The sequence below is a fragment of the Xenopus tropicalis genome, chromosome 6 (assembly GCF_000004195.4).
Source record: "Xenopus tropicalis strain Nigerian chromosome 6, UCB_Xtro_10.0, whole genome shotgun sequence".
Taxonomy (NCBI): domain Eukaryota; kingdom Metazoa; phylum Chordata; class Amphibia; order Anura; family Pipidae; genus Xenopus; species Xenopus tropicalis.
This window is the reverse complement of record NC_030682.2, coordinates 65,617,927-65,632,387: the sequence shown is the minus strand read 5'-3', so window position 1 is coordinate 65,632,387 and position 14,461 is coordinate 65,617,927. Positions and strand designations below refer to the sequence as shown.

The 14,461-nt window shown below is 39.2% G+C and overlaps 1 protein-coding gene across 1 annotated transcript in view; it reads right to left on the bottom strand.

Annotated features, from left to right (window-relative positions):
* Positions 1–9,683, bottom strand: part of LOC100486850 — a 36,790-nt gene extending 27,107 nt beyond the window's left edge. The window contains exons 1-4 of the mRNA XM_012965506.3: positions 9,665–9,683; positions 6,207–6,325; positions 5,947–6,024; positions 3,100–3,129 (exon numbers count right to left, since the gene is read on the bottom strand). Of these exons, the coding sequence (XP_012820960.1) occupies positions 3,100–3,129; positions 5,947–6,024; positions 6,207–6,272 (174 nt within the window). The 5' untranslated portion in view covers positions 6,273–6,325; positions 9,665–9,683. The remainder of the gene's footprint in view (positions 1–3,099; positions 3,130–5,946; positions 6,025–6,206; positions 6,326–9,664) is intronic.
* Between the last annotated feature and the right edge of the window lie 4,778 nt (positions 9,684–14,461).

Genomic DNA, 14,461 nt, shown 5'->3' with positions numbered 1-14,461 from the left:
GTGTGCTGGCTCACTCGCACCAGCCCTACTGGTGACACCCTAGGCTTATACTCGAGTCAGTAAGTTTTTCCAGTTTTCTTAGGTAAAATTAGGTACCTCGGCTTATATTCGGATCGGCTTATACTCGAGTATATACGGTAATATAGAAGCAGTCATGGACCATCTCACTATTTCCAGGTTTCCCTGTAGCACTTACATACACTTACAAATACTGGCGAGTCCTTTTACAGCAAGTTCCCATAATTCTTCATTTGATTACGAAGACCGCAATTCTGCAAACAAAATCCTGGAGTTCCACATGCACATAAAATTGCTAACAGACAGATAATTTTCCATTATGATTAGTGCATGAACAGACAATATGAGTGGCCATCTTGGAAGTAGCAACATCACAGTCCTCAATCACAGTAAAACAGACAGTAACTTTCCCAAATCTTATACAAATATAAACATAACGCAGATTTTACATTTTTCTGGAATTGATGCCATTTTTCCGTGGCCCTATACAGGCCAGATTGCATTTTTCCCCTGGATTTTACATTTCCTGGAATTGTTCATTGTAACATAGTTGTTCATTAATAACTTTACTGAAAGTAATGTATCAGTGTCTGTAAATGACACAAAACTGAGCTGCCCAATTAATACCATCCAGAATGTGGCATCCCTGCAGCAGGATCTTGACAAACTGGAAATCTGGGTGGCCAAGTGGCAGATGAAATTCAATGTTAATAAATGTTATGTCATGCACCTGGGATGTAAAAATATGCAAGCCTTAATGGGACTGCACTAGGCAAATTCATCACGGAGAAGGACCTCGAAGTCCTTCTAGATCAGTGGTTCTCAACCTTCCTAATGCCGTGACCCTTTAATACAGTTCCTCATGTTGTGGTGACCCCCAACCATAAAATTATTCCTAAGACCATTGGAAATATGTGTTTTCCAATGGTCTTAGGCGACCCCTGTGAAAGGGTCTTTCGACCCCCAAAGGGGTCCCGACCCACAGGTTGAGAACCGCTGTTCTAGATAATAAACTTGAAATGGAGACTGTAGTAAGGAATACCAGTCAGCAGCTGCAAAGGCAAACAAGGTTTTGAGCTGTATTAAAAGGGGCATTGATTTGCGGAAGACGGCCCTTCTTTCACTTTACAGAGCATGAAAATAGCTCTAGTACAAATTGATTTCGATGCAGGATTGTACTGGAGGAGCTCATGTTGCTTCAACTCAGTTCAAGAGAAAAAGTTTTATGTAATTCATACTGCCTATGTATATGTTAGTATAAAATAAGATACGAAATTATATGAATTTTAGAATTTTAAATTGATAATAATTGTATTATTTATTTAATGTACTACATTTAATGAATGAATATTTATACATTTGATTATAAACACCTATATGGAAAGTTTGGACTTACGGAATGGCCATCTCCCATTGACTCCATTTTAAGGAAATAATTCACATTTAAAAAAAAAAAAATTTCCTTTTTCTCTGTAATAATAAAATAGTACCTTGTAATTGATCTCAACTAAGATATAATTAATCCTTATTGGTGGTTTATTATATTGGGTTTATTTAATGTTTACATTATTTTTTAGCAGACTTAAGGTATGGAGATCCAAATTACGGAAAGATCCCTTATCTGGAAAACCCCAGGTCCCGAGCATTCTGGATAACAGGTCCCATACTTTTTTTTGGTTTTAATAGAAACATTGGAGGGGTTCACCGAATATTTTCTCCCTTAGCCAATAACCAATTCACATGGTTTCCAATACCACCTCTACACTGCCAATCCTAAACATCCTAACATAATAACATTATAGCCTCACGGAGAAATAGTTGAATTAAATTAATTAATTAACCTTCCCTTCGAAAGTAGGGAAGGCTTAAGCTAGCTATACATGTTAAGATTTTTCTGTTCTTAACAACCAATTTCAGTGCGATCTGACGAATCCGTCAAATTATTCTAAGGGTACGAATGATCGTATATCTAGCTATTTTTCATCGTCAACAGTCAGAAAATCAATCGGGCAGGTCTGAAAATTTTCGTTGTTAACAATGAAATTTGTCCATTGTTCATTTGTTTGCAGGACCAAGCAGGTAGTTTTCCTAGCTTTAACTAGATGATATCACTTGAAATTGTCGTTTTTTTTTTTAATAATCATTTCATAATAAATTTGATTACTACAATAACAAAAACATCCTTAAAAAATTTAAAGTGTATGGCCAGCTTAAATACAATTTTTCTTACTCTGACATGCCACCCAGGCCCTGCACTGGCTCAGGAAAAATTAAAACTAGCATATCCCTACTCAGCCCCACCCTATTTCGCATATCTTATCTAATAGTATTCACCAAGTAGGTCATTATGCTCCTCAACAACTCATTGTTTCTTCACATAAACACACTCAAGCAGACACAGACTGGTGATCTGGTTATGACAAATGCTTTAAAGGGACAGTAACACCAAAAAATTAAAGTGTATAAAAGTAATTACTATATAATGTAATGCTGCCCTGCACTGGTACAGCTGGTGTGTTTTCCTTAGAAAGACTACTATAGTTTATATAAATAAAGCTTCTGTGTAGCCACGGGGGCAGCCATTTACAGGAGAAAAGGCACAGGTTACTTAGCACATAACAGATAAAACCCCATTATATTCTACAAAGCTTATCTGTTATCTGCTATGTGCCTGTGCCTTTTCTCCTTTTTCCCAACTTCAATGGCTGCCCCCGCGTTGACATAGCAGCTCATTTATATAAACTATATTATCATTTCTGTTGAAAACTTACCAGTTTTACCAGCCCAGGGCAACTGTACATTATATTTTAATTACTTTAAAACACTTTCCTTTTTTGGTGTTACTGTTCCTTTAAGATGTCATAGACAGTCACTAGTTATTGGGCTGGTGGAGGGCTGTTTGGGCCTCTGAGTACTAGAAATGCCAGGGTCTATTTTTAATCTTTGTCCAGGCCTGCATTTAAGACATTACCCTGTTGCACCCCTTGTACATGTAACAATGTACAATTCTACTGATTAGTATTAACACAGTTAAAAAGAATTCACATATTCAGAGAAAGTAAAATAAGACAAAATACTTACTTTACATCTATGTCCATATCGAGGTTTACTCTAAAACAAATGTTTAAAAGTTAGATTTTTGTATTTCAAGCTAAAGAGATCTTAGAATTATTTTATATTCATTTTTAACCTAACCTGTAAATTTTATATTTGTTTATATTAGATTCTGCAGAGAAAGTACCTGGAATATGGCATACACCCCAATAATCTCAATTCTGGTGGGACAGTCCTAAATCACTAACCCCTTTAAATCAATTGGAGGGTTAACTAAAGAGTGGGTGGGGTTTTAGTTGGATCAGGGCAATGTTTGACCTAACTAGTTTTAAATGTGTGCATTAGAGCACAGTCTAAAATGTCCAACTTTTTAATTTTCAAGTGCTGGGAGGTAAGCATTGCTGCAAAACAAGCAGGCAACAATAAAACAAGCTCACATGCTCTGAGCAGCTGTGAGAAGCTAAGCAGCTTAGGAGTTGTCCAAATTATCAAGCAGAAAATGTTTTTATAGAGGTTGATGTTACAGGGCTAAATATTCATTTCTGATGCTAATTAATCTGTATTATTTTTTAAGCAGCCTTATATTGTGACATTAATATTCTATATATACAGTATTTTGTGCATTGGCCCCTAAGCTCAGGTAAGTGATGGCAGCACAGAGCATGTGCAATGAATCAACAGAAAAGAAGATGGGGAGCTACTGTGGGCATCTTTGGAGGCACAGATCTTCCCTGCTAAAAGGCTGTGGTTGCTTTGGATTGGTTCAGGATCCCAAAACATAATGTACAACATTTGTGCCTCATTCTTAAGTTAAAGGAGAAGGAAAGGTAAAAATTACTAGGGGGGTGCCAAATGTTAGGCACCCCACAGTGACTTTAATCGCTAACCTTTTACCCTGGGCTGGTGCTACTGTTAGGAGAAAACTGCATCAGCCCAGGGTAGCTGCAGTGAGTGTTTCCTCTGCCTTCTGAATCCTGGGGGGTGCTTAACATTTTGGCAACCCCCAATGACTTAGCCTTTCCTTCTCCTTTAAGCTTTAGTTCCACCTTTATTTCTTTGCATTCATTGCTATGCAAAAAGCTCATCTCATTGAGGAGTGTACAGTTAAGTGCCTTTACATCTATTAAAGGAACAGTAACACCAAAAAATTCAAGTGTATAAAGAAATTCCAATATAATGTACTGTTGCCCTGCACTGGTACAACTGGTGTTTTGCCTCAGAAACACTACTATGGTTTATATAAAAAAATGCAGCTGTGTAGCCATGGGGGCAGCCATTCAAAAGAGAAAAGGCACAGGCACTTAGCAGATAACAGATAAAACACTATTGTATTCTACAGAGCGTATTAGTTATCTGCTATGTAACCTGTGCCTTTTCTCCTTTTTTCCAGCTTGAATGGCTGCCCCCGGGGCTACACAGCAGCTTATTTATATAAACTATAGTAGTGTTACTGTAGCAAACACACAACTTTTATCAATGCAGGGCAACAATACATTATATTTCTTTTACTTTAAAACTCTTTAATTTTTTGGTGTTACTGTTCCTTTAATACATAGAATTATGCCCTCGGAATGCTCTGTAACAAATTGTCCTGCTCTTATTCAACCTATATAGTTTTTACTTTGCAACAATGAACTGCATCTGCTAGATATCAGACACTATGGAATGGCACAATCTCATAGCTCATATACAGAGGCATGTGATTTTGTGATATTAAAGCTCATCATCATTTAAACAACCTCTGCGTGAATATTTTAGCATTTTCAACAAAGTGCTGATGTGGGTTTTCTGAAATGATGGAGTGGCTCAATCTGTTGAGTAAATGGATGGCGGTTTGAAGATCTGTACCTATGCAAAAACCCCTAGGTCAGTAATAGTTCTGCAATACTATGAGAAAGTACATCAGTAGTATCAGATTGGTCAAATAGGGGAATGTGGTTCTGAGCTTTTATATCTGTATTTAAATATAGCAATTTTGCTTAATGCACACTTGCATTAAAGCACAATAGAATCTAACCCTATGGGGCACATTTACTAACCCACGAATCCGAATTGGAAAAATTCCGATTGGAAAACGAACATTTTGCGACTTTTTTCGGCGCCTTTACGACTTTTCGGAAATTGTCGCGACTTTTTCGTTGCCAATACGATTTGCGCGAAAAAACGCGAGTTTTTCGTAGCCATTACGACTTGTGCGAAAAAACGCGACTTTTTCGTTGCCATTCCAAAAGTTGCGCAAAATCTGCCGAATTTTTTTGTAGCGTTAAAACTTAAAAGGCGCGACTTTTCGCGCAAGTTTTAACGCTACAAAAAAATCGCCAGATTTTGCGCAACTTTCGGAAAGACAACGAAAAAGTCGCGACAATTTTCCGAAAAAATCGCAAAATACCGATCATTACGAAAAAAACGCAATCGGACGCATTCGGCCCGTTCGTGGGTTAGTAAATGTGCCCCTACATGTAAGGCACAAAGTTTGCCCAGGTGCAGTAAGCATAGCAACCAATGAGATGTTTGCTTTTAAACAGGTGATCAGTAAATGCTACTTATTGATTGGTTACTGTAGGCGATAAGAATGGCAGTAAAACTTTGCAGCTTCTTGTGTTTATATAAATGTATGTCTTTATATAAATGTATTTTGATGCCGTGGACACCTGTCTTTGCATTTAATTAATGTAAATTGGAAAGTTGCTTAGAATTCCATTTTCTTTTATTATGCAAATTTTTTTGGGGGTAAAGATACAACTTAAATCCATGATTTTGCCCACAGGAATCTCTCAATGACCAAACCAAATGCAAATTTACTACATAGCTAAGTCATTTTATCTGTAAACACCCACATTGGTGTCCACAGAGACTGAATGCTGCTAAAGTTACCTGCATAGGTCCAGCTTTTTCCCTCCTCAAATCAACCAGATCATCATCTTTAAAAACGTGATCATCTAGATCAGGTGTCTGAAAAAGGGTTAAAATATAATTTATTTTAGTCCTGGGATTTTAGTGCCAAAAATCTATTCAAAAGGAAGCTTGTCTACAAAAACAGTTTATGCACACTCAGAAGCATTGTTACAGGCTTTTATTTTTATACACATACAAACTACTGTACCTCTAAATGTATTATAAGATAAATTACTTACATATCTTCTATAATATGGGTTATAGCTGCTTCTTAAACGCCTTCCACTTTTTCTTCGTCTATACATTTTCTTATTCTTTTGTAACTGGTCACAATTTAAATATGAAAGACGTGGATGCTCTAAAAAAAAAGTCAAAATAACTTATTAGATATACTGTTAGAATTGTTGTATTTACATAGCACCAAAGAAATTTAGGTTGAAAAAGAAACACGTCCTAATTGCTAGGACTCACATTGAGAGTCAGGACAGCAAGAAGTGTGGGGTCAATACTAGGGGCTGTAGGGAAATGTTCTAACAGCAGGCTCAGTGACTGAAATGCATTTACTGTTTAGGATGTCCCATAAATAATTGATTTCATAAAAAGCAAACACCCCAGAAGCTGGGGAACCAATCTGATTGTTCACTCTTGTGATAGCTGGAAAGCAATCCTCCATAATCACTTCTGTGAGGCCATAAAGCTGCACTCTTACTATGAATAAAGAATGGATTCGATGGGGCAGGTATTTCAAGACACTATATAGCTTCAGGAGAGAATGTTTTCCACAGAAGATAAAGTATTCAGTTTGTCAGGGCCCTAAGGATTTTGAATGAACAATCAAACAGGAAAAAAGGAAAAGGAAACAAAAGCAAAGCACAGACAATGATATATATATTTTTTTAAAACTGCCCCCACCCTACTAAAAAAGCCAACCCTATTCCAGGTGGGTATAGTTGGAAAAAAGCTGTATACATTTTTTTTCATCCAATACACATGGATCAGGGGGGGTTTGGACCGATCAATTGCCCCAAAGGGGGTCGTGGATGCGTGGAGGGCCAAGTTTGCTGCCAGCCCATCCACTCCCCTAATCTCTCTGTGTTGTTCAAAGCAGGGCAACTCTTGTTTATACTTGTGCTCGCCCCATCCCCTTTAATGAAATTAAAGGGGTGGAGCAGGATATAAATTGGCATGGTGACCTGAGGTAGGTACAGGTTGGGGTCTCCTGGGTTAGTGTCAGGTGCAGGTAGGGGGTCTCTCGGGTTAGGGTCTGGTGCGCACCAAATTGAAAATATTGCACATGAAATTCAATAAATTCATTAAATTACAAAAAATCAACCAAATGAAAGCTTTTTTTCTGCCTATTGAGATCAATGGACAAAATTGCAGTTTCATAGTAAATCTTACTGGCACAAATAAGCGTTTCAAGTAAGGCAGAAATGAAAATGCAATAAAATGGCTAAAAATGCAACAAAGTCACTAAACATGTGGAAAAACTATTGAAATAATTATATTATAATAACATTATATTAGAGCAAAACAAGCTACAAAATTGTGTGCTTGTGTGTACACTTAAAAAACTGTGCATTGTGTGCATGTCAAAGGAGAAGGAAAGGCATTTTGGCATTTTAATGCCAATAGATTCACCACATCAGTGCCACCTAGAACCTATATTGAATCTATAGAAAGCGGATACTTGAGTAAACAGCCCTAGACGCTCCATCTGTTTGTTTAAGATAGCAGCTGCCATTCTGCTTGGTCTCAGTAGCTTCCATGCTACAGCTCTAGCCTGGTAGCACAGATCAAACATTCTGATGGGAGAGGGAGTAGGAAAAGGGAGAGAGGAGATAGCTGGGCAGACTCGGCCCAGGAATGAAGGATTTTTTCTGAAGGGGAAGTCTGATACCGAAGAACATGTTTACACAAAGGAAGACAAGAAATCCTGTGTTTCTTTTGATAGAAAGGGGCTGTCTTAGCCTCGAAACTTTGCATTTCCGCAATAAAGGATATTTTAAGGGCAAGTCCCGTATGTAGCTCTTGAGTGCCGTTGCTGCTTGCTTCTTTTGATAGAGGACACAGTAAAGTGTTTCTGAGTGCTTATGGCTATATTTACATAGCTCTTTCTGATAAAGCTTACTTAGTTTTTACCTTTTCTTGTTCTTTAATGTGTGAGCACAAATATACAGGCCCGGATTTGTGGCTAGGCCTAGGGCAGCAGATATTTAGGGGTGGCATGCAATACCTTGCCTGCATACGGAGCACTGGCGTGAGGACGCGCAGAAACTTCAGCGCGTCCTCTCTTCAGTGCTCCATATGGGTTAAGTGCGCATGCGCGTGGGGAAGGGGGGGTTGGGGTAGTGCGCGCATGCGTGGTCGAGGTGAGCGAGGCATTCCAATTGGAAATCCGGCCCTGCAAATATAGTCCAATAGTCTGACTGTTACTTATGCCTAGAATACATATTTACCCATTTTGATAGATATGTATTTGCAGCTAAATGTTATTGTATCCATGGGTAGCTTTATTTATTGAGTTTTTTCGGAATGCATAAAATGGGTTGTCTTTTGTATGCGGGGTCTAAAACATCATAGACAAAAAAAATGCAATACAATATTTTTGGGTTTTGGGTTTAGGTAATCAAATGTATATGCTGTCCCAAACAAACTAAAAGACCTATTGGATTGACAGTTTATGATGCTTTATATTTCTCTAATATAGTATGGGGAATTAATTTTGCAAAGTGACAATTTTGAGAAACGAATGACTAATTCGTTGTACTTTGAAAATAAGTTACTAGTAATAATTAAGTCAATGGTATAATAGGGCTAATCCCTGCTCTCGTTCTTTATTGTGAATTTTTAATAAAAAAACATAAAAACACTAATAAAACAAAACTGCATAAACCACCACTTACTTTCTTATGTTCTGTAATTTAAGTTTTGCTGCAACTATCCACCTTCACCAACAATACGTCTTGCAGAAAATGTTAACTCTATCGCCTAATCCCACAGCATTACAGACAATTACACAGAAAACTATAGCACGGAGTAGCTTCCTGAAAGTCGTGACGTCTCAGTCATGTGATCAGGATTTGGAAGGAAGGGCGTGACATTGGGGAGTGTCTACCTCCTGTGCATGCGTAAAACTACTCCCACATCAAAACGCGTTTGTTGTCTGTACGGAAAAGGGTGGGAGAAATTTGAACGTTGCGGAGGGCTAGAGGCACAGGGAGCGGGGTTAAAGAAGGATTTGCAAGAGCTAAGGGGTGGCAATAAGCCAGGAATGGGGACGTGTTGTCTGGAGGGGGCCACAAAGGGAAATGTATTTGGAATAAATAGGATAGTTATATGTTGGTGGCGGATCGCATAAAGACTTGTGCGGAAAAGGGGAATGCTGGTTTAGGGCCCCATGATTTGTACAGGGCTGCTGAGGCAGCTCGTCTGACTACTCGGCTGTTAGTAGAGCAAAGTACTATGTGGGTTGGACTGCTGGGAGAGCACAGGATGATGAGGGCGCGCTGTGATAAGTAAAGGATTTCTTGGGGATCACAGGTTGTTAAAGGAGACATATATAAAAATTAAGAATGTACCAGTGAATTATACTCCTATTTATAGAAGGATTGTGCTTAAAAAAATTGTGTTTTGGACTGATTTATTGAGAAATTTCAGGAAAACCCCACTAGTCCCACCCATCTGTTCCACTTACTGCTGGCTGGATTCTCTGGATGTGCAGGGGAGATCTCAGTAACTGCACTGTGCAAGGCTGTGATTGGCTATTCCTCTCCTGCTGTGCTTCCGGCAGGGACTGTTAGTACACGCCTACCATTCATTTGAAACGCATATATGTTGGTGACATATTTGTAACCATGAATGTATTAAGGGGAATAAAGAATATATTAAACTAGAAAGGGAAGTTTTAAAACAAACTTTATGTTGGGTTGAAAAACGTGAAGTCACTGAATTAAATCTGATCTGTTGGCTCCGCCCACTTTGTGTAACCTTGGACCACAGTTATATAGTAAAAACCACTGTGTTGTTTGGGGACCCCCTGGTTTTAGGGCTCTGGCACATGGGGAGATTAGTCGCCCGCAACATCTCCCTGTTCGCAGACGACTAATCTCCCCATGTGCCAGAGCCCTTAATAGTGTCTGAATGGCAGCAATTTAAATTTCCCCACTGAAAGTCAAAGATTGACATCTGATTGGTAGTTGGTGACTCCACCCACTTTTTCTGATTGGTGGGTGTGCTCACTTTTTGTAACCTTGAGTCGAAGTCACCCAGTGACAAACAGTGGGCACCCTGGCATAAATAGTGTGAGAATTACAGCATTTTATATTTAAAACAATAAAAATTTAAAGGATGAAATCTGATTGGCTGTTAGTGGCCCAACCCACTTTTCATATTTTTGAACTGCAGCCCCCAGTGACCAAATTTGCAAAGTCATAAACACCAGCATTTTACACTTCACCGTTGAAAGTAAATAGGTGAAATGTGATTGGCTGTTGTGGCTCCGCCTACTTTTTCTAACCCTGAATATGTAGTCAGCCAGTGACTGACTGTGCAAAGTTTGGGAACCCTGACATAAATAGAAATGAAATGAAATGAAAGAAATGTGATTGGCTTTTGGCGGCCCTGTCCAATTTTTCTAACCTTGAGTATGAAGTCACCCAGTGACTGACTGTGCAAAATGGCATCAAACCAATAAAATTCAATAGGTGGAATCTGATTGGCTGTTGGTGGCTCCGCCCACTTTTCAAACCTAAACCTGCAGTCCCCTAGTGACCAACTGTGAAAAGTTTGGGGTCCCTGGGGCTAATACTGTGAGAATGGTAGCAGGTTGAATTTCCACATTGAATAGTTAAAATCTGATTAGCTGTTGGCGGCTCCGCCCACATTTCTAACCTTGAACCGCAGTTACCTGGTGCCTAACTTTGGTGACCCCGGTGTTATTACTGTGAGAATGACAGCATTATTATGTTAATCAAGTTTGGGGAGTGTAGCTTCAAACCTGTAAGTGTGGCATCAGTTTGAAAATCTTCCCTGTCAAAATCAATGGGAAAATTGGGGTGTTCGGAGCGGTGCCACAAAAAGACGGGGGCAGGATCGCTTAAAAAAGCACAAGCAACATGCTCCGCTATAGGGTGAAGAAGTGTGGGGAGTTTGGTTGTTGTACCCCTAAAACTGTAGAAGGAGTAGCGTTTAGAACATGAGGGGCGCTAAGAAGAAGAAGAAGGAAAAGCAGAAGAATAAGCTGAAGTTGAAGAACAGTATGTTGGGTTTTTCATGTTTCTAAAGTTGTTAAAGGGGTGGTACAACTTCACATAGTGACTGTCACTATTTGCATCTGCACATACATTAAAACATTAATAAATGTGCTCATACTTAAAATTTCAGAAGTCAGTGTTAAACTGCATTTTATTAACTAGAGTTTGTCCGAATACAGTCAGGCTTTGCAAGAAACTGATGTATGGAAGGAGCATCTTATCCAGCTCACAAAGGTTAATACTGCAATACTATTGGACAGTGTCTCTTTTAATTCTACTGCTCACTCATTTGCACTGTCAAAAACTAAATAAACTTTACTAGTGCCCTGTATTAATAATATTTTTTGCTGGGACAGCCTGGTTTTTCAGTTACATAGTTAAGTTGGGTTGAAAAAAGGCCAAAGTCCATCAAGTTCAACCCTTCCAAGTGAACCCCAGCACACACACTTAGACCCATACTGACCTGTCAATACACTCACATATATAAACTATATATATATATATATCAACATCAATACTTATTGTAGATTTCAGTATCACAATAGCCTTGGTTATAAAGCTTTTTTAAGAAATCATGCATGCCACTCTTAAAGGCATTAATAATCTAACATCGCTTGCATCAGTAGTTATATTACTAGAACTGGGTCTATTAAAATAAAAACCTTAATTTGCTGGCACCTCAGTTGTGTAGACAGCAGGCCTGGATTTGTGGCAAGGCCACAAAGGCCTGGGCCTAGGGTGGCTGCAACTAATTTGGGTCCAAAGCCCTGGGGAAGTGCTTTCCTCGCGCATCTATCCCTTGTTCTCTGTACCTAAAAAACAAAGTTTGCACATGCGCATGCATGAGGGGGAGGGGGTGGGGTTAATGCGTGGAAATGGGGACCTAGTGGCACCTGATATGTAAATCTGGCCCTGGTATACAGCGCATCAGGGTCTGAGAAAAATAGAGAAGTTTACATTGAAGTTACTGCTCCTTCAGCTGATCTCAAATTTCATGCAAAGGCTGATATTTTATTTTTTTGAGATGTAACATGGCAGTGGTCACTAATAGGTTAATACCCAGTTATGCGAGGATAGGAAATAACGAGCTGTTATAATACTTGCCCCCCCCCCCCCACCACCACCAAAACACTTTGTCTTGTTGTCTTGTCTTGTTATCTTGCAAGCTAATTTTGTAAAGAATACACACACAAAGGGGCCACTGGCAAGTTACATCTCAAATTTTGGTAAGTATTTGTCATTTACATTTTCTCCTCTCCTGATCCTTACATGGCAGTGGTCACCAACAGGACATACCAAAGCAAAAATATTAAGGCAGGGAACAAAAATGTATTTAGAAGAAAGAGATTCTAGAACTTTATGAGAAAAATTATCAGAAGCCGCTGAATTAATATCAATCTTATAATGTGAAAGGTTTTAACAGAAGCTGGAGAAGCTTGAGCCTGGAATGCCCAAAAGGCTACCAAAGCTCACATTTAATGAGCCCTTAACCCTTTCCCTGCCAAGACCGTAGGTACTACGTCGTTTTAAAAAAAGCAGTTGCCTGCTAACGACGTAGTACCTACGTTCTTTCTTCCTTAGCACTTCTCTCTGCATCGGCGGCAAAAGCCGCCGGTGCAGAGAGACAGATGCGCCCCCAACCCCTTCGGCAACGAGCCGAGGGGGTTGAGGGGGGATGGTCCTGCGATGCGATTATCGCAGGACCATCCTACAAGCAGCAGATGCGATCGCATCGCATCTGCTGCTTGTACAGCTTCCTGCTTCCCCCCCCCAGAGCCGCCTCCCACCTACTTCCTCGGCGACTGCAGGAAGGAGAAGCAGGGAACCGATCTGACCTTCAGACAGGTAAGTGTGACTTTATTTTTAGTTTTACACACTTTTACACACTTTTACACACATTTATATACATTTATACACACATACAACACAATTTAGCACAGTTTTTTTTTTTTTTTTCCACTTTGCACACTTATATACACTCATATACACTTATATACACTTATATACACTCATATACACACTGTCACACAACTTTTACATGTGCACATGTATACACAAACTCACAAAAACTTTTTAAATTTTTTTAAATTTTTTTTTCATTTTACTTCTTTTTTTTTTTTTATTTCCCCCCAAAACTGTTTATTTTGACAGCGTGACTATTGGATCAGATATTCTGACCACTAATTATGCTGTCGTGTGACTTATTTTGTTGTTTCATTGATTTGCACATTTTTATCCCTATATTAGTATTCCTGATCTGTTTTAGCGTAGCTTTGCCATGTGCAACTTTGGTGTACAAAAATAACTTTACCTATTTTGAATTCATTAGAATGTGTACTTTCCAAAAATATATGGTTTTCTGGGGGTCCCTGTCAACTTTGGGGGTCTTACTGCATATAATAGGCCGTCAGGGGGCTCTGTGTGCAAAAGCAGAGCTGGCAGGCGAGAAATCCTTATGCGCTATTTTCATTTTGGGGTCAGTACATACCGCAGACTTTGGTATATCTATGCATATTGGGCATCAAACTGTTCAGTAGACCTCTGGTGTTCCTATTTGGGGTGACTTGCCTTTGTACGCAAGAAATTGTGTGAGATAAATGCGGCAAACTGAAACATTTTTATGCGATTTTCTCAAATGTCATAAAAACCACTAACTTTAGGAAAGCTTTGCAGATGGGTACTTTGGTGTAGAAAGGACTCTTTACCCTTGTTGGATTTGTCAGAATGTGTACTTTCTAAAAATATATGGTTTTCTGGGGGTCCCTGTGTAGTTTGGGGGTCTTACTGCATATAATAGGCTCTCAGGGGGCTCTAAGTGCAAAAGCTGAGCTGGCAGGCGAGAAATCCTTATGCGCTATTTTCATTTTGGGGTCAGTACATACCGCAGACTTTGGTATATCTATGCATATTGGGCATCAATCTGTTCAGTAGGCCTCTGGTGTTCCTATTTGGGGTGAGCTGCCTTTGTACGCAAGAAATTGTGTGAGATAAATGCGGCAAACTGCAACATTTTTATGCGATTTTCTCAATAGTCATAAAAACCACTAAATTTAGGAAAGCTTTGCAGATGGGTACTTTGGTATAGAAAGGACTCTTTACCCTTGTTGGATTTGTCAGAATGTGTACTTTCCAAAAATATATGGTTTTCTGGGGGTCCCTGTGTAGTTTGGGGGTCTTACTGCATATAATAGGCTGTCAGGGGGCTCTGTGTGCAAAAGCTGAGCTGGCAGGCGAGAAAT